Source organism: Notothenia rossii, assembly GCF_949606895.1.
Source record: "Notothenia rossii genome assembly, chromosome: 2".
In the NCBI taxonomy this organism is placed as follows: domain Eukaryota; kingdom Metazoa; phylum Chordata; class Actinopteri; order Perciformes; family Nototheniidae; genus Notothenia; species Notothenia rossii.
This window is the reverse complement of record NC_136904.1, coordinates 4,559,134-4,580,049: the sequence shown is the minus strand read 5'-3', so window position 1 is coordinate 4,580,049 and position 20,916 is coordinate 4,559,134. Positions and strand designations below refer to the sequence as shown.

The following is a 20,916-nucleotide window of genomic DNA, read 5'->3' as shown; positions in this document are numbered from 1 at the left end:
AGGGTCTCAAACGGTTTGTTAACAATTTATGTAAACAAATATTTCCAAGGCAACCTTTATAATTATTGGGATAAATAAAAACAGGTTTGAAATCATTCCAGTGCATACTATAGGACAGTAAACCAGAAATATTGTTTAAATCTGGAGAGATTAAAGAATATGCATAAATAAATAAATGTTAACTGGTAAAATAAGAAATAAATGAACAACAAAAATAAAATAAGTTACATTTACTTGTTATTGGCTATGATAGGTTATTGGTTATGTCCACATACTTATTTGATTATTAAAATGTAAACCGATCTTTTCGATATGGGTGTTTAGAGTTGTACCCCTTAGATCTAGTCTCTGGCAATTCAGCTCAAAGTGCACCAGATTGAAGCATTTTACTTTATAATGTTGAAAAAAAAAAATCCCCCCTGACCCCCCTAGAGGATGTGATCCCCACAGCACCCCCCACAGGGTCCCCTGTCGTCACTTTCCAGCTCAAGGGGGGCCCTTTAGCGTCGAGTTTCAACTATCAGGGAGTCCCATTGACTTGCATAGAGCTCCCTGAACGTTGTTAATAGACGGGTTGGGATCGCGGCAAAATGCTCCCCGCAGATCCTTTCTCACAGCATTTATCAACCTTTTTCTTACTCAATATCAAGCCACACTTATTGTTTTTACTTCTTTATTTTAATTGAATAATGTAGGACTTTTGTTGCTGTCAGTTATGGGGAGAGTAGGGATTCAGAATACTGAAATCTGTATTGTTTCATCGTTTTTTCCTTCTAATTTTGTATTATTTTCTAAACCACACACTGTTATTTACTCAACAATAACAAACAATTATCCTTGTGTTTATTTATTTGTTTGATTAATAAACACAAGTTGGAGTCCATCAGGACCGAGGGTCGGAGCAGCTCATAGTAGTTGCTTAAGAGAATTTTACACCCGGTAGTAAGCAATTTTCACCCATTTATTAATTATATGTTTTAAATTTGAGTGTTTCCTATCCCCTAAACCTCCAGGGACGTAGTTTAATACTGGCAACTTCTTATTATGGGAAATACGAAAACGTCTTTTAAAACAATTCCCAGTAGAGACGAGCCATAGAACATGTTGCGAAACACACAATAGCCAGCATGTGTAGTTCTGGGGACGGGGTGGACCCATTCAAATCCAGTTTTGGACAGTCTACCGTGGTTCCATCCCATTTCAAAGTGCTGTTCGACGCTCGGCGTAACCCTCGGCGCACACTCAAACATCCAATTATAGAGCTTTAGGACTATCACGGGGTTTGTCAAGCGAATACTTACTTCCAGGTGTAAAATTCTCTTAAGCAACTACTATGAGCTGCTCCGACCCTCGGTCCTGATGGACTCCAACTTGTGTTTATTAATCAAACAAATAAATAAACACAAGGATAATTGTGTGTTATTGTTGAGTAAATAACAGTGTGTGGTTTAGAAAATAATACAAAATCAGAAGGAAAAAACGATGACAAAATACAGATTTCAGTATTCTGAGCCCCTACTCTCCCCATAACTGAAAAATCCTACATTATTCAATTAAAATAAAGAAGTAAAAACAATAAGTGTGGCTTGATATTGAGTAAGAAAAAGGTTGATAAACGCTGTGAGAAAGGATCTGCGGAGAGCATTTTGCCGCGATCCCAACTCGTCTATTACCAATGTTCCGGGAGCTCTATGCAAGTCAATGGGACTCCCTGATAGTTGAAACTCGACACTAAAGGGCCCCCCCTTGCGTTGGAAAGTGACGACAGGGACCCTGACAGAACGTCAACAAAGGCCGAGTTGGGAGTGAGAATGTGTTGACAGGACAGGTAGACAATGTGTTTTTCGGATGGAAAATGAGCCAAAGGCGAAAACGCAGCAGCATTTGGATGCACTTTAACCAAAACCCAAGATGGCAGCACGTCTCGTTCTGTGTCCGTATGTCTGTATGATTGAGTGATTACATCTAAATTGTTTGGCGGACACTTTCAATTTTTCAACTGCTACATCTCAAATCCTAATCGTAAATGTAGTAGTGTGACTTACCGGCGTAAATACCGGCTACTTGGACTATTGGAGCCTGTTCATATCGGCAACCGGACAACACATCGTTGATCTTGATGGGTCCAATTCTTTTTCTCATCCTAAAGGGAAGTTCCTGGCTTTTTTAACTGGGCACTGATCTGTATCTGACTGTGTTACGATCTCTACACATCCAGTTTTTTTTACTTTTAAACCAGCGATGCATCGGGTCGGGCTTCCTATTTACATGTGAAGTCACGTCACGCATCGTCCCCAGCTGATCGGGTGGTTGAAAGATCCCGGAACGGATTTATATGGGATTGAGCCTGATTTTGTTCTGTACTAACTTGTCCTGTGGCGTGGAGCTCAAGAGTCTGCTGTTTTGGGCGGGTTCTCCACGTTTCGCGGGATTTTAATTATGTCACTGCTTTTGGCTGTCCTATCCCTTTTAATTTGGAGCAGCACTGGGGTAAGTCCCCTCGGGACCGGAATATCCCGTCCATTTCTCCCAACCCCGGTTTTACCAGGCCGGGGAACGTGCTCCTCTTGCAGTCCGCTGGGTACGATGTTGAGCCCCCTCTCCCTCTCTCCCGCATCTGTCAAGTGCGGATCTGTGGACTTGGCCCGTCTGATTAGCCTTATGGCTCTACAAGACAACTTTATTATTTCTTCAAGCTATGTTCATGATTTTGTGTTAGGTTCAAACACTAAGAGAGAGCCGTCAAAAAGTCCACCTAGGCCTGTCTATAGGTGTCTAATTGTACTCTTATTGCTGATTTCAGGAAATGTGCAACCTAACCCTGGACCAGAATATTGTGTTAATTTTAACACCCCTGCAGATTTTAAATCAAGGTCTGGTCTTGGTCTCATCCATTTGAATGTGCGCAGTTTGATTGCTAAAATGGATATGATTCGTATTTGGGCACATTCAACCGATGCTGATATAATAGTGATATCTGAAACTTGGCTGACCAAATCAATTTCAAGCAAGGATATTTGCATTGATGGCTATAATGTGTATAGGACTGATCGACCTAAAAAGGGTGGAGGTGTTGCAGTCTATGTTAAATCGAAGTTTCATGTAACAATTATTCTCTCTAAATCACTGACAAAACAATTTGAACTTTTGGCTCTTGACTTGGAAGTATCAAAAGCGCTCCATATTACTGTTGTTGGTTGCTACAGACCACCTTCAGCTGTCAGCGAAGCTTTACCATCTTTAATGCAGCTTTTGTCCAGTCTTAACTATACTGAAATTGTCATTGTGGGTGACCTTAACTGGAACTGGCTGCTACCAGCATCTGATGATGTTAAAACATACTGCAATTCCTTAAATCTCTTTCAGATTGTTGGCAGTCCCACTAGACCCAATCTGAAATCTCCTGAAAAATCCTCCTTAATTGATCTAATCCTTACAAATGCTTCTCATAAATACACCCCTGCTTCTGTATTTGCAAATGACATCAGTGACCACTGTGTCATTGCCACGGTACGGAATACAAAAGTCCCTAAGACAAAACCCCGTATCATCACAAAGCGTGATATGAAACATTTTGTAGAGCAGGGTTTTTTCCACGACCTGTTTCTATTTGATTGGGACAAAATCAATCTCATTGCAGATGTTGAAACTGCCTGGACATTATTTTATGATGGTTTTATTAAAATAGTTGATAGGCATGCCCCCTTAAGAGAATACAGAGTAAAAGGCAGAGACAATGCATGGTTCACATCAGATCTTTCTGATTTACTACACGAGCGCAATGTGGCATGGTCAAAAGCCAGGAGTACAGGTCTTGAGTCACATTGGCTGCTCTTCAGGCAGCTGCGAAATGCATTTACCGTTAAAATCAGAAATGCCAAAGCGGATCATCTCCTAACTGAAACTTCAGATAACCTAAATAATCCCCTTAAATTCTGGAAAACTATTAAATCATTAACTGGAAACAAAAATGTTATAGAGCTTCCTGATTGCATTGTGAAGGAGGACTCTGTTCAAATCTCTGATAAGACAGAAATGCTTGGTTGTTTTAATGAGCATTTTATTGCTTCTGGTTCTCTGTTTACCTCGCAGAACATAGCTCAAGGAGCCACTGATCGCTCTGACGGTGGTATCTGGGAGGGTGAACCGTTTAATTTTATTCCAGTAACAGTTTCAGAGGTGCATAAAGCCCTGAAAAGTTTGGAACCAAGAAAATCAGCAGGTCCTGACAACCTGGAGCCGTACTTTTTAAAGTTAGCAGCTGATTTTATAGCTTTGCCCTTGGCTTATCTTTTTAATCTGTCCTTGGAGACAAACGAAATTCCCCTTATTTGGAAATCTGCTTTTGTTCTCCCACTGTTAAAAGGGGGTGACCCCACTCACCTAAACAACTACAGACCCATCTCCAAATTATGTGTTTTAAATAAAGTACTGGAATCACTGGTCAATTTCCAATTGAAAGAGTTTTTATCAATAAATAATATTTTATCTGAGTTTCAATCTGGTTTCAGGAAAAATCACAACAGCTGCCTTAAAAGTAGTAAATGATCTTATTTACTTCTTAGACAATAGAGAGCATTGCGCAGCACTTTTTATTGACTTGTCAAAGGCTTTTGACACAGTGGATCATGCCTTACTGTTACAAAGACTTGTTAGTATCGGTCTTTCAGGTAAGGCTGTCTGTTGGTTCAAGAATTATCTTTCATGCAGATCACAGTGTGTGCGGGCAGAAGGCTTAACTTCAACATCTCTTCCGGTATCCAAGGGTGTGCCACAGGGATCTGTTTTAGGACCATTGTTATTTATTATTTACATTAACAGTCTTAATAACAATGTTTTGAATGCAAATTTGCATTTTTATGCTGATGATACAGTTATTTATTGTTCTGCGTCCACCCCGAAGCAGGCTCTTTGTCAGCTCCAGAATGCTTTTAACATTGTACAATCCAACATGTGTGATTTGAAACTTGTTTTAAATGCTGCCAAGACAAACCTAATGATGTTCTCGAAAGCAAAAGCCAAGGTCTTGGACCTTCCTCCTATCACCACCTTGCAGGGGACGGAGGTTGAATCTGTGTTGCAGTATAGGTATCTTGGAATTATAATTGACAATTCACTCTCTTTTAAACCACACATTGTGGAACTCTTGAAAAAATTAAGAATAAAATTAGGTTTTTTCTTTAGAAACAAGTCTTGTTTTTCCTATGAGGCCAAAAAGAGACTAGTGTCTGCAACCTTTCTGTCTGTGCTGGATTATGGAGATGTGGTTTATATGAATGCATCTTCTCAGTGCCTTCACTCGCTGGACACCGTCTACCACGGTGCACTGAGATTCATCACAAACCTCAGATCCTTGACGCACCACTGCAATCTATACACTCGTGTTGGATGGTCTTCCCTGACCACGCGTAGACTGAAACATTGGCACATCCTTATATATAAGGCTATTCTTGGTGCTCTTCCCCCTTATCTAAGTATGTACATAAATAAAAAATGCACTGGATCCTATCGGCTTCGCTCAGAGAACTTTTTCCTTTTAACTGTACCAAAGGTCCGTACTGAACTTGGGAAAAGGGCGTTCAGTTACGCTGCCCCTCAAGCTTGGAACCTGCTTCAAACTGAGCTGAAACTCAGAGAGCTGGTCTCATTAGAAACACTCAAAGCAACTTTAACTGTCCTCGAAGCAGGCCGCTGTGTCTGTAAATGCTTTGGCTAAACTTGGTGTATGACTGTGCTGTGATTGTGCGTTTTGTAATTGTTTGTAACTGTAAAACTGTCTGAAACTGTGCTGTTACCATTCTTGGGCCAGGACTCTCTTGAAAAAGAGATTTTTAATCTCAATGAGACCTATCCTGGTTAAATAAAGGTTAAATAAAATAAAATAAAAACCCAGGCAGTGATAAAGCGGAGTGTTCTAATGTTAAGAGTTGCGTGAATTTCATTCAAGGCAAGGCAAATGTATTTACTTAACACATACATAGGGTAAATTCAAAGTAGTACATTCACTGACATGAATGACATGGATATGGCGCCACCCTGTGTTATGTTTACAATGCAGATTATTGACATTAGGTCTGGCAATACAGTCAATCATTATCCTGGTGATTATTATAAACCTAGTAACCCCGCCCCCTTTAAAAAAAAACGGCTCTTTTGAATGGCTGTTTGAATGGAACGGAGCCATAAGATCCGGCTCCCTTCAAAGAGCCATAAGCATAATTCCCATCACTCGTATGTGCTCCTTCATTTTTTGTTTTTGATTCTGACACAAACATCCGAGGGGAGCGGGACTTTCAGGGGTGCGCCCCCATTGGCTACTGGTTTTAGAGTTACAGCCCAGTCCTCCGGCGATTGTACAGTGCAACTGCGGTAGCTGAGCATGGACAGAAGACCCCCAGAAGAACCAGCATTTCAATTATTATAATACTACAAGTGAAAATATATGTAAGTATTGATCATTTGTGCTCTACTATACGGTCTGTGTCTTTATTGTGTTAAGTGAGAAGTAAAGAAAAGCTGTGCTATGAAAGTTAGCTTTTGCTAACTTGAGATCCATAACAATGCTAGCTAAGTAGCCTAACAGCAGGGTTAGCTACTTAGCTACCAGTGCGTGAGCGCCAAACAGGTGTTACCGAATAAGATGTGGGCCGAACAACTGGTGATATTCTTTAACGGTATAGGCAGATGTATCAGGGTCGTGGCCTTTGTCGAATAACCAGGAAATACACATTTTGATCGCTTCTTCTGTCGTTTACATAAATCTTTTGGTATATTTGGCTCCATAGGAACACTTTGATGCACATTCAGTACCAGCGTGTGAGGTTGTGGTTGCGATGCCGATATGCGGACGCGTACAGCGAGGACTACAAAAAGACACATGAGGTGAATGGGGATGTCCGTTCAAAACATTGCAAGCTTGAATAAATCATTTAAACCAGTTATTTTTGTCAGACTTATTACTGAATATCATTCTTAATGTGATACCAAGTCCATCTGAGACCTGTGTATACCTTCAGACAGCCTAAGCACGCGTTGTTTACTCACAGTTTGAAAGTAGCGTGGAGAAGTCTTCAGCTGTGGAGCTGTGATCCGCCCAGGATACACTGTGATACGACTTCTGTGTCTTGTTCTTGTTGTCAGTCTTATATTTGTATCATGTATCGTTATTAATATGATGTCGAGTTGATTTGAGACCCGTTTATACGTTCATACTGTCTGTTAGTGAAACATACAGTCTGTCTGAGCTGTTTACACCCATCTCCAACGCAGCGTGGAGAGCTGTGGTAAACTCTGATCCGCTCAGATTAAACTGTGATACGACTTCTGTGGATATCAACCAGTGATCATGTTTAATATGAAAGACTACACACATATCACTTATCAAAACGGTATTCTGCACTTTGCCGCATGATGCATGCCCCTGAGCTGAGTTGTATTTGTCATACAAATGTTGAGCTTTGGCTTCTTTTCTATGCATTGAAAATGCTACACATGGGCTACTCATTTAAAGTATCAGATTTGAGCTCTCTTCCTATTCATTTCCAATTCTATTTAAAATAAATTGAAAAATAAAATTGAATTAATGGCACGATTAATTCGTTTTTTTCTATATGGAGACCTGTTGATAGTTAACTTCATATTTTTCATTTCCTAAAACAATTATGTTCCTCTCATGTTAACAGTGTGGATCATTGACACAGCGTAGTGTCCAGAGGTTTTATGCCGTTTCCCACTCCGTCTGAGGGGACAGCACGGAGGGGGGGCATGAAGAAAGACCTGCCAGCTTCATCCACGCTGGCGTTACTGTTATCACTTGCTCAGTGTCATTTAATTTGACCAAAGTTCTTTACACATACATTTAATAGGTTTTATTATTATCCACCTTTGTGTTTTATGTCCTTTTATTTAAAACATTCTTTGAGACTTCAAATTTTGGTTCAAATGTCAATAAATGTAATTTGTATAATCACTTTTTTGTCTTTATTCTACATGAAAATGTTAGAGATTCCATTCAAATCTGTTGATTATTCATATCTTCCTCAGGCTAGGAATAGTATGTCGAATATTTAATGCTAAATGTATATCATTTTCTCACAGGATATAGAATGAGACAACACAGTTTTTATCCATTGTGTATGAATGCTTCAGCTCTTCAGACCAACATAGTAAGATGTGAGCATGTTCCTAATTGTGTTGGTATGCAGCCTAGGTCTAATCTGTTTAATAAAGCAAATTTTGGAAAGTTGGAATAAAGACTATACAACACAAGTATAATGCACAGCAATCCATAAGATACGTCCGATATGTTCATGAAAACTCCCCAGGAGGCACCAACACTAACGTGGCCGAGTGGACTCCGGAGTTTGCTGCATGAGTTGCACTGTATGATCTGTGGTGTAGTGGGCTGTCACTCAAAAACTGAGTAGCCAATGGGGACACACCCCTGAAAGTCCCGCCCACCTGCGATGTGTGTGTCAGAATCGCAAACAAGTGTAATCAAGTTTACATGATTACACAAATGATTTGTTTGCAACTTATAGTTTTATTTTTTTAATAAAATTTGTTTTGCTTGACTTTTTTTTTTTCTCTTAAACTCTTAGTTGTGCTTGATTCTGAGAAAGTGTTGCTTTATCTTAATGACACAAAACGAATCTCATAGTTTAATAATATTGTTTGCTGAGACCAAAATTAAAGATCAAGCAGCATTTTAAAGTCTAAATATCCCTGCACATGTAGCAATGACATTTCTGCTATCTTTGCAAAACGGGCCTCGCTGCGGGGAAACGGTGGACCTCTGTCGCCTGTCAGCGCAACTTCAATGATGTCGTTTAAAAACGTAAAAAAGGAAGGGCGGTGCCGGTGTTGCAGTATAAACAGGGAGGTATCGAACATTACAAAGTAGGTGACTGTGTGGATGCCTGTTCAAAACATTGCAAACTTGAATCAATCGTTTAAATTATATATTTGTGTCCGACTTTCATTTGAACATCGTTCTTAATGTGATGTATAGTAGCTTTGATAGCTGCCCATACCTTCAGACAGCCTAAAAGTAAAACACAAGTTGTTTATTCACAGCCCAAACGCTCATCGAGATGACTGGATCATCTATGACAACTTGTGATCAGCTCCGATGAAATTGTGATATCACTTCTGTAGCTATTCTCCAGGGAGCACGTTTTTTTTATGAAATACCTGTATCCCTCTCATCACAACAAGACTCTACACTGTGCAGGAAAAACAATTACATACATACATGAGAATAACCTTGATGCATGGGAATGAAACACACAAACTATCTTCCGTGGCTACACTGATATGTCACAGTAACGGTAAACCACAGATATCCACGATATCGACCTCTCCCCCACAACCTCACATACGAGTACTGAATGTGCATCAAAGTGATCTTAGGAAGGCAGATATAGCAAAATATGAACGTAAACGACAAAACGAGGCGATCGACATGTTTATTTCCTGGTAAGTCAACAATGGGTCCTCAATGTACACGCCCCGGATTCCTATGACGAAAATAATAGAATGTCGCCAGGTGTCATGACTCAGTTTATACTGCAACACAACACAACAATACATTTGAAAAAGTCACACTTGACTCTACGTTGCTGATTTGTTATCAAGTCTGTAAATAATGTTTTTTGTGACATAGTTCTACAGTATAACAGAGTACTAATAATGTATTAAAAACCCAGCAGAGCCTGGTTTTAACCAACACTCACCTGGTTGCTCGTTCTCTGTTGAAGTGTAAAATGGAGTCTGGCTTCATCACCTTTACTTCCCTGTCTGCAGCTCCGCCCTCTGTTTATCAGCAGAGGAGAAGTACACAGATCTTGAGTAAAAGGACAAGTACTCAGATCTTGAGTAAAAGGAGAATAACTCAGTTATTGAGTAAAAGGAGAAGTACTCAGATATTGAACTTGAGTAAAAGTAGAAGTACTCAGGTCTTGTATTTGAGTACAAGTAGAAGTAGTCAGGTCTTGTTCTTGAGTAGAAGTTAGGTTTTGTAGGCTACTTGAGTAAAAGTAGAAGTACTCATGTATTCTACTTGAGTAAAAGGAGAAGTACTCATCTTCTTGAGTAAAAGTAGAAGTATGTTCTTGAGTAAAAGTAGAAGTACTCAGATCTTGTACTTGAGTAAAAGAAGTACTCAGATCTTGTACTTGAGTAAAAGTAGAAGTACTCAGGTCTTGTACTTGAGTAAAAGTAGAAGTACTCAGAGCTTGTTCTTGAGTAAAAGTAGAAGTACCAGGAATACTCTGTTACAGTAAAAGTCCTGCATTCAAAATGTTCCTCAAGTAAAAGTAGAAAAGTTTTATCATTAAAATAAAGTTATATATATGTTTAATGATTGATCATTAAAGTGTTCTCAAAGCTAGTAAAGGTGCAGCTAGTTTGAATGACTTCGTATACTGCAGGGTAGCTTCTGAATTTACTCCAGGTGGAACTAAAGTCTGATTTAACACTTGATTATATTTCAAATCATTCATCCAAATCTGTAAAGTAACTAAAGGTATTACATACTTGTAGTGGAGTAAAAGTACAAATGCAGGACTTTTACTTCTAACAGAGTATTCCTACACTCTGGTACTTCTACTTTTACTCAATTACAAGATATCAGTACTTCTTCCACCTCTGATTGGTTGAAATAATCCTCCTTACAATTCCCTGCTACGTCAGTTATTCTCATGTTTTATTTTGAAAAACTTCTCCCGGAAGTAGTATGGAACCTTTTCACTCATGCATTAGCTGACAGAAGTGCATCCCTGTTCCCGAGGAGAAGAACAACAAAGTCCCACCATGGCTGTTTTGTGGAATAAATTGTGACAACTACCGACAAGATGATGAACGACATCATAGAGGAACCGGAGAAGGACACCCTGCTGGAGCCGCAAGTCTTCCCGGTAATGTCTGCTAAAGATAGCCCGGCTCACGCTAACTTGTAAATAGAAACTGGGAGGCTAGTTGAAGACGGTTTTTATTAATGGGAGTAGTGGCCAAATGGCGGTACTACAACTTTAAGGATGTCACTGGTATAAAAACAGCTATATTACAGCAGCAAACTGAAGTATAATAATTAATAAAGCACAATTAATAATGAAATCCTGGCAAGTTATGTGGAACAATGACACAAAGGCTAAAGTTTATAATAAACTCAGACTGCGCATGCGCCATGGGCTCACATCTCTGTACTTTCAGCCTCTATTTTTGGCTTCATGCGCCACTGAGCAACTCTCATAGGAATGAACGCCTCTCTCTCTTTATTCATCCATAAGCTAGCTGCTAGCTGATTAGCTTAGCATGTGATTTTGACAGTTGTTTATATTAGTCGCGTTTACAAAATGAAATGTTTCTCTTTTTCGTAAAACAATGCTAAGATTGAGTTTGATTGACATTAAGTGACATTATATAGTTGGCCATAAACACCTACAGTGTTATACTTTCTTATTCCATAAACAGAGAACTGCTGGGGACATCTGGAGGAGTTTTCACTTTTTTAGAGACAGTTAAGGAGTAACTTATGTAGAAGTGGAAGAACTACTTTGATATCTAACTTAAGTAAAAGTAGCTTAATAGAAAACATACTATGTTACAAGTAAAAGTCCTGAATAAAAAAATGATTGCCTCAAAAGTACTTATTGTGTGTTATGTCCCATTTTAAAGTTATATACATGAATGTGTAATCAGCTTGTACAGGTACTGATACTGTTTACTTTAACAAATTGGATTTTAATTTGTTTAAGCATTAGTTATGGTAGCTGGTAAAAGAAGAGATATTTTTAAACGATGCATACAGTCTTTGTTAGAGAAATGTTTACTTTAAGGTCATTATGGTTTGAATGTTTGGCTTATTAATATAAGGCTTTAGATTCAAATAACTATTTATATTCTGTGAATTACACTAGGGTTTAAAAGATGAACCTTTAGATGATTAATAAGTTGATTGAAGTCTCTCGTTTTGCTGTGAATTGTGCGCTATCAAGGAGAATTAGACAGGGATCGATTCATCACATTATATCATGTAGAATTTGACTTATAAAACGGATGAGTCTAATCAAGCAATCTGATTGGTTCTTAGCCAGTATCCCTCCGCGTCTGAGAAAAAGCTACAACCTTTACAACTGTTACATTACGTCTGTTACGAAACTAACTAACTAACAAAGCTTAAAGGGGACCTATCATGCAAAATGCACTTTTGTACGTCTTTTATACATGAATATGTGTCCCCGGTGTTCCAAGGAACTCATCAAGTGTCAGAAAACACAACCCTCTCTATTTTCCTCCATACCCAAATCTCTAAAAACGGGGCTGCAACGGATCTGATACAGACTGATCCAGATTTGAACATTTCTCTGACGTCAGGACGGAGGAGCTCCGCCTATATGGCCAACGCTCCACCTATCAGGGGAATGAGAGGTTGCCGTGGCATGGTAACAGCATGGTAACAGCATGGTAACAGCATGGTAACAGCATGGTAACATGACACTCGTAACTCGGCCCCCTCCTTTGCAGGGGGGCGTGGTCAGCTGCAGCGCATTCAAAGACAGGGGTAGAGTAGAGCAAAATGAGGCATGGCTAAAATGCATGATCTGTTTGGTATTTTGAAATATACCTTATAGAGGTATGGCCCTTCAATATATTATTCAAATATATCATGCTAGGTCCACTTTAAGATGGAAACATTTAAGGTTAACTTCGACCTCCGGGGGGGTCTTACTATAGTATGGAGGAGTGGATTGAGCAGTGCCTATCTCCAGAAAAAAAAGCACCTAAACTACAACATGCAGAGCTACGTGAAGAGCAGGTAGACCAACTGGAAAAGTAACACCATTCAAAAGCTTTCTGATGCGGGTCTTGAAACAAAGCAGATAAATTATGACCGTTAGTGGCCACAGGTGCGTCCGTTACGAAACTAACTAACTAACAAAGCTTAAGATGGAAACATAACTTCGACCTCCGGGTACTTGCTTACTATGGTCGCGTCGGGCCGAACAACGCCCCTTAGCTGTGATATAATGACCATATACCACGGCCTGTTGTGAGCTATTGCTAGATTAATAATATATATTCACAAATTATCCTAAGTAGAAAGTACATTATTTGCCTCTGGATTATATTTTAGGAGAAGAACAGAGTAGCAGGAAATGTAAATACTGAAGTACTTGTACCTCATAATTGTATTGGTGTGAATGCACTTTGATCCACCGCTGACACTGGAGACACACTTTCGCTGATTCAATACATAAAGGTGGAAATTATATTTTAAACACATTGGATTTATAGTTTTTAAGACTTTTAAGGAACCCCTAAACATTTTATTCCCTTGTCCTTTGACACGTGATGCCCTTTATTTATTATATAATTGTCTTTTTTCGTTATTTTAAGGCATTTTCAAACACCAGCTAAAGACGCATCTTTTTAGATTAGCTTTTTATTAGCAACCGCCCACTTTAAATGTTCTTTTAGTCTTTATTATTCACCTACCTTTACATTGGTTTATTTATTGTTGTACCGATAAGCTCACTTTGTTTTATGGGGTTTTATATATTTTATATTGTTGAATCGACTCAGTCGTCTTGTGTCTTATCTGTCTGAGAGAAACCATTATCTATTATCATACCTTTTACCTCCTTGTGTCTATGAACCTGATCAAATGTTATATTGTGCTGCATGTACCTTTAAAGTTCTTAACAAATAATCTGAGTGGAATTTCTTGTTGAAGACCAGGACATGATGGATACACGGATCGTGTTCAAATCAATAGGCACGCAATGACTCAAATATTTGTGTCTCTTGTATTATTTAAAAACATTGTAAATGAACCTCTGGATGTCATGTTTTCAGCTCCATTGGCCTCCAGATGTTACTCCCACGGCCGGGTGGAGACGGACGAGGAGTTTGACGCCCGCTGGGTGACGTACTTCAGCAAACCTGACATCGATGCCTGGGAGCTGAGGAAAGGTACCTTTGTGCTTTTTAAATATATTCTAATGATGTGTCCTCGCTCTGTTGTTAATAGTGTGGTTAAAGTGATGGTTATAGTTTGGGTTTCATTGAAAAGTGTGGAAAAAAGAATACATTCTGTCAAAAGTTAGACCTATTTTCAGTAAATCTGGAAAAGTGTTCTGGTTGTTATAAGCCCCAATGTTTCTAGGAGTTGGGTTTTATTCCCACTTTTAACAAAACTGTATGTATTGTTTGGATAAAATTGTGCAATATAATGGTTGCTCTTCTTATTATTGCTTATTCTAAATATAGTAAAGGCAAGAGATGCAAATAAAGGACACAGCAGGACATTTAGATGAGAACACCAGGTCAAGCTAAATAAAATATATGATTGATATTAAATAAATAACCCAAAACAAAACAGAAAGGATCCCTAACGAACCTAATTCTGAACGACACACAGATTTAGTCGAAGTTACCGAGGGTCCCTGAACGCACCATACTCTGAACTACACACAGATATAGTCCAAGTTACTGAGGGTCCCTGAACGCACCATACTCTGAACTACACACAGATATAGTCCAAGTTACTGAGGGTCCCTGAACGCAACACACTCTGAACTACACAAACATATAGTCAAAGTTATTGAGGGTCCCTGAACACACCACACTCTGAACTACAAACACACAAAGCTGGGTTACTGAGGTTCCCGGAACGCACCACACTCTGAACTAAACACACCCAAAACTGGGTTACTGAGGTTCCCTGAACGCACCACACTCTGAACTACACACACATAAGGTCAAAGTTACTGAGGGTCCCTGAACGCACCACACTCTGAACTACACACATGTATGGTCAAAGTTACTGAGGGTCCCTGAACGCACCACACTCTGAACTACACATTTAAATAAGCAAAGTTACTGAGTGTCCATGAACGCACCACACTCTGAACTACACACACATATAATCAGAGTTTATGAGGGTCCCTGAACGCACCACACTCTGAACTAAACACACACACAGCTGGGATACTGAGGGTCCCTGAACTTACCACACTCTGAACTACACACACACACAGCTGGGTTGCTGAGGGTCCCTGAACTTAACACGCTCTGAACTACACACACACAGCTGGGTTACTGAGGGTCCCTGAACGCACCACATTCTGAACTACACATAGATATAATCAAAGTGACTGAGGGTCCCTGAACGCTCCAGACTCTGAACTACACACAGATATAGTCAAAGTTAATGAGGGTCCCTGAACGCACCACACTCTGAACTACACACATATATAATCTGTTAATGAGGGTCCCTGAACGCACCAAACTCTGAACTACACACACACACACAGCTGGGTTACTGAGGGTCCTTGAACGCACCACACTCTGAACTACACACACACAAAGCTGCGTTACTGAGGGTCCATGAACGCACCACACTCTGAACTACACACACACAAAGCTGCGTTACTGAGGTTCCCTGAACGCACCACACGCTGAACTACACACACATATAGTCAAAGTTAATGAGGGTCCCTGAACGCACCACACTCTGAACTACACACAGATATAATTAGAGTTAGTGTGGGTCCCTGAACACACCACACTCTGAACTACACACACACAATGCTGGTTACTGAGGTTCCCTGAACGCACCAAACTCTGAACTACACACAGATATAATCAAAGTGACTGAGGGTCCCTGAACGCACCACACTCTGCACTACACAAACATATAGTCAAAGTTACTGAGGGTCCCTGAACGTACCACACTCTGAACTACACAGATATAATCAGTTACTGAGGGTCCCTGAATGCACCGCACTCTGAACTACACACAGATATAATTAGAGTTAGTGTGGGTCCCTGAACTTACCACACTCTGAACTACACACACACACAGCTGGGTTACTGAGGGTCCCTGAACGCACCACACTCTGAACTACACACACATATGGTCAAAGTTACTGAGGGTCCCTGAACGCACCACACTCTGAACTACACACATATATAATCAGTATGTATTGTCCCATTTCATGTTTTGTAATAGTTTGAGGCAATATTATGAATGTGTCATTATGCTGCTGTCAAATCCTCGTCTCAGTACGATACCAGTCACCTCTGTGGAAACATTGGTATAACTGCCTTTATAATTTATATTGAACTGTATGTCTTTTAAAAATGGACCTTGAGTCTCTTCAATAAAGCTGACGAATATCTTCTCCACAAGAACTTGTCTTAAAGTAGTTTTTATGAACCTTAAATTCAGACGACTCTTGCTAATGATTGCTAATTCTTTCAAGTAATACATTTGTTTTTTAAATGAATGTAACCCTGAAGGCAAGAACACCCTGATCGGGTACGACCTGGTGCCCGTGGCTAAGATCGTGGACTCGGCGCTCAGAGCGTGCCGGAGACTGAACGACATGGCCAGCGCCATCCGTATCCTGGAGGCCGTTAAGGTGAGATCACTTATCGAATTGTGGAAGAAATGAGGCCCTATGTCTCCTCCTAACCACTCTTACTTAATGTCCACGACAATGTTCAAGATTCAAGGCTTTTATTGTCATGTGTACATAGCTACAGTTTAGATATGTCAATGACAATCTGAGGCTGATGAGACGGAGGGTGTTTTGGATGTGCCTCTGTTGTGGGAAAACTGCAAAGCGACTAAAAGCACATCTAGATACTTGAGTCCGTGCATAGCTTGTTGTTTCTTGAGGGTTTCATAAATGTGTGAAGCGAATTGGTTGCATGAAAGCCATTTAGTATCATTGTATATAACGGCTTTGAATAAATAATACTCTATGGAATTTATATACATAAACACTTATCTTTCGTAAAGGATGGTCCAGTGTTTCCTTAAGGAGACAACAAGGGAAGCAAGGTTCCCACTGAGAGACTTCTAGGTCAATTCACTCTGTTAGGAACATTTCTGAGTAAAAGATAAATCAAATAGTGCAAGAGAATGATTTGAGATGTGCAATAAATACAAATAGAATAGAAATAGTGAAAGAAGAGTCTAAGTAAATGGAATCTGATATATTAGATGAATAATTAGCAAGATGCAAACAGATGAATGTTTATGGATGGTCTTTAAAAAGTGCAGGTGTTTAATAACATATGGTGCAATATAATGGATTGAAGTAGAGAACAATATTATCACCGTAGTATTCCCATGTGTTGTGTATGGAGAGACTTGTTGTTTATTTGATTACTAGATGCTAATTGTTTTCTAAACCAATCATAAAGGAGGGCTTCAGTCCATATGTATTGCTGATCTCTGTAAGTAGTGTAAGCTGTGTTCTCCATAACAAAATCCTCTTCATTTGTTATTTCCTCTGTGTCTTTCAGGACAAAGCCGGCCCCCACAAAGAGATCTACCCGTACCTGATCCAGGAGCTGCAGCCCACGCTGTCAGAGCTCGGCATCTCGACTCCAGAACAGCTCGGCATGGACCAGTTATAGACCCTCCAGGTGACGATGCTCTCATTACAACATGTGTTTTTAGCACATCTCTGCACACGTGTCTCAGGGACAGTTTCATCCCAGAAATGACTCATCAGGGGTCTCCAAACCTCAGCAAATAAAAAAGTATAATGGAAAACGGCCCACATATAAAACGTGTGCTCGGCTTATATTGTACTTCTTAAATACGTATGTACAAATATATTACACAGTAGTATTCAGGTGTTAATGAGACCACTTTTCTAATAAAACTGGAAACATTTTTCTAACAAATCTTAGTTGATAAGAAAAAGTACTTATTTCCATAACAAGCTTGAAATACACCGTTCCTATTGCTCCTTATTTGAATCAATCTGAAGCTTCTGCTTTAAGGGATGAGCTGCCCACACTCTCGAGCATCACTTCCCTACATTTGATTGGTTTTGCTAACTTATAACTTCCCTTATGAGGCAATGAACCTCTACTGAGGGGCCCAGCCCTTCGTATATCTTTCTGTCTGTGGCCCTCAGTGAAAAAGGTTTGGCCACCCCGTGCTCTATTTACTAATTACTCTTCTTTGTAACTCACTTTTTAAATCAGTTTCTATCAATGTGTTGGACTCAGTTTCCCACGGTTACAGAAATCTGCCCTATAAATGTCTGCCTTTGACATTTTGAAACACACACAGTGGCATTTTTATATGTACAAAAGTGGTATCAAAAAGTGTAGTTTAGACAGAACCCATTCACTTTGACAGTGAGAGAGAGGGGCTAGATCGGGGCTTGACCCACATCGCTCAAAACGGCTCAATAGGCACACTGTAGACACTAAGTAGAAGAGCGCAAACTAAAACAGCAATGTACAGACGAATCAGATCATTAAACATGATCTGAAAATAGATTTTAACATATATTTTTTTTGCATATTTTTGGAATTATTATGTTCATTACTTTCCGCTGACACTAGGTGGGGCTGCCTCTGATGACGAGTCGCCACTGAACACACGTCTTTTTTCAAAAAGCACAAACCAGTTACTCAAAAAGAAATAGCTGTCCAGGTGAGAATCCACTCATTGAAACATGTGTTTAGCACATCTCTGGACACATCTCTGCACAGCCCTCCAATTTAAAATATAACACCTTGTAGTCTGTCATACATTCAGTGTTTTATAGAGCAGGGGTGTCCAAACTTTTTTCACCGGGGGCCACATACAGAAAAATATTTGAAGGGCTGGTCCGCTCAGTAGAGGTTTATTGGCTCATAAGTGAAGTTATAAGTTAGCAAAACCAATCAAATGTCAGTAAATGATGCTGCAGCCTACATGACAGCTTTCCACAGGGTTTCATTCATGTTGTTAGCAGCTCATTCCTTAAAAGAGAAGCCTCGGATCGCTCATCATACGAGGAAAAAGGAAGGGTTGTTATTTAAATAAGTTACTGGGCTCTCATCAACTTAGATTTGTTAGAACATATTTGTAATTGACTGAAAGTGGGCTCATTAACACATGAACACTACTGTGTAACATATGTTTACAGATATATTTAGGAAGTACAAGACAAGCTCAAGTTTCATTTTGTGGGCCGCATTCCATTATACTTTTTGCATTTGACACCCGGGCCGTAGTTTGGACATCCCTGTCTGTTATAGACCAAACGATGAATAAATAGTGAAACATAAGCATTAGTTGCAAAGGAAAGTCCGATTGGTGCATCCCGTCTCAAAGGATAGAATGAATGCATGTGCTCTGTTTTATATCAAAGTTAATATCATTGGGTTTTGGACTGGTACGACGACACGTTTAAAGACACCACCGTTATGGATTTGATGATCGACATGTCCACACATTTTTGACATAGACTCACATACTTTCAAATGCCTCAGTCAGTTTCATCCCTCAGGCAGACTGTTAAACACCTGAGCTCTGTGAAGAACATCCATAACATTCATCTGTCATCTTGCAATCTACTTATTTATATACGTAGTTATCACCGCAATAAACCGTATTTCATTTGGTCTTAATGTACATGATTTAATTTCATATTCTGTTCTTGTACATATTCTATTTACATGTATATAGACTTCTTGCACTCTTTTGTATTTGATGATATTTGTTGCGTTGTTGGAGGAGCTCAGGTCAGAAGAATTTCATTGCCATTTCTACACTGTAGCTTTGAGCATATCACAATACAACCTTTGAGTTTGAACGTCTGCACAGCCTTCTCTTGATAACTGGACTCAAACTCACACTGTACATTTCACATTTATATTCCATCTAATATTTAATCATCTGTTCCTGGCTAAATTAAAGTATATATATAGTCTTTTAATTTCTCTAATGTTCAATGCCTGGTCTTTTCATGCTGCTGCAACGCAAACATTCCCACATTGGGATCAATAAAGCACTTCTGATCTTATCGTATCTTAAAATATACCACCTTGTAGTCTGACATATATTCAGTGTTCCAAGTCTTTTAGTTTTTAGGTTTTTTAGGTTATTTTGTATTTAAATGTATATTTTTGACCTCTTTTTATATATACATAAACAACTTATTGTCTGAAGTTGTTAATGTTTGCACCACAATACACCAGAGCTAATCCCTCTATGTGTAGCTGGTGATAAAGTTGATTCTGAATTTAGGAAGTTGATGTGTGTTAAAATGTGCGGCAGCTCATGAATGATTTTGCTTTTGACTTCCTCTCATCTGAACATGTCTCCTTCTCCTCTCTCCTCAGGTCCTTGGATGTATAACGAGATGACGATGAGCTCTTCTGATTCCCCACTTTAAATATGTCTATATATTGTTGATCAAATCCATGCTTTCCTGTTGTGTACAAAATGGTTGACCTAATAATAAAGAAACCGATAATTTAAGAACGTGTGTTGTTCTTTTAGTTTTGTATATAAATGCATCGTATTTTCCAAGTTGATCAAATAAAGTCATACAAGATTAAAACATTGTTTATCTATCTTGGTCAAAGTGTTGATGAACCAGTTTGTACCTTTTGGTTTGATGAGCTTCAGGTCACCAGGACTTGCTTTGTTTCTATTTCTGTACTTGGGTATATTTCTACGCTGAAGGATTTTAATTCTGCTCTCTACAATATACACTGTAATTAAGAAAGTATTTCCTTATCCATAATTACTCGTGACATATTGCATAGTTATGATACCCCTGTTCTTTGGACACAATATACATAAGAAACAAGACTTTAAATCCATATTTATTCTATAAGAACTGCAGTGATTGCATATTTGAGTTTGGTTGTATTTGTTAACACAACTAAAGTACAGATTTTAATTATTGTTGTAGATTCACATATACACAAACCAAGTATAAAGTCCAGTTGTTGTTCTAATCAGTATTTACATATAAGTGCTTTGTTATTGTTTAACCTTTTATACACTGCAATAAAACAACACAAGTATTTGCTTCTGAATATGAAATAGAAACCTTGCAGACAGGTGTTTGCCCCTCTTTGCTCTTCTCTTCACCACCAGATGGC

The 20,916-nt window shown here is 39.2% G+C and overlaps 1 protein-coding gene and 1 long non-coding RNA gene across 2 annotated transcripts; both read left to right on the top strand.

Moving 5' to 3' along the window:
- The first annotated feature begins 6,166 nt into the window (after nucleotides 1-6,166).
- On the top strand, nucleotides 6,167-8,533 carry LOC307028920. The gene is made up of 3 exons (XR_013805152.1): nucleotides 6,167-6,444; nucleotides 6,786-6,882; nucleotides 7,683-8,533. It is a non-coding gene; the product is annotated as an uncharacterized lncRNA (long non-coding RNA).
- A 2,232-nt stretch (nucleotides 8,534-10,765) lies between these two features.
- On the top strand, nucleotides 10,766-20,287 carry LOC307027952 (cytochrome c oxidase subunit 5A, mitochondrial-like; the record flags this gene model as incomplete). Its single annotated transcript, XM_079662646.1, has 5 exons — nucleotides 10,766-10,916; nucleotides 13,858-13,974; nucleotides 16,306-16,427; nucleotides 17,320-17,442; nucleotides 20,146-20,287. Coding segments are annotated over 4 exons (504 nt in total), but the record flags the coding sequence as incomplete, so codon positions are not given.
- Between the last annotated feature and the right edge of the window lie 629 nt (nucleotides 20,288-20,916).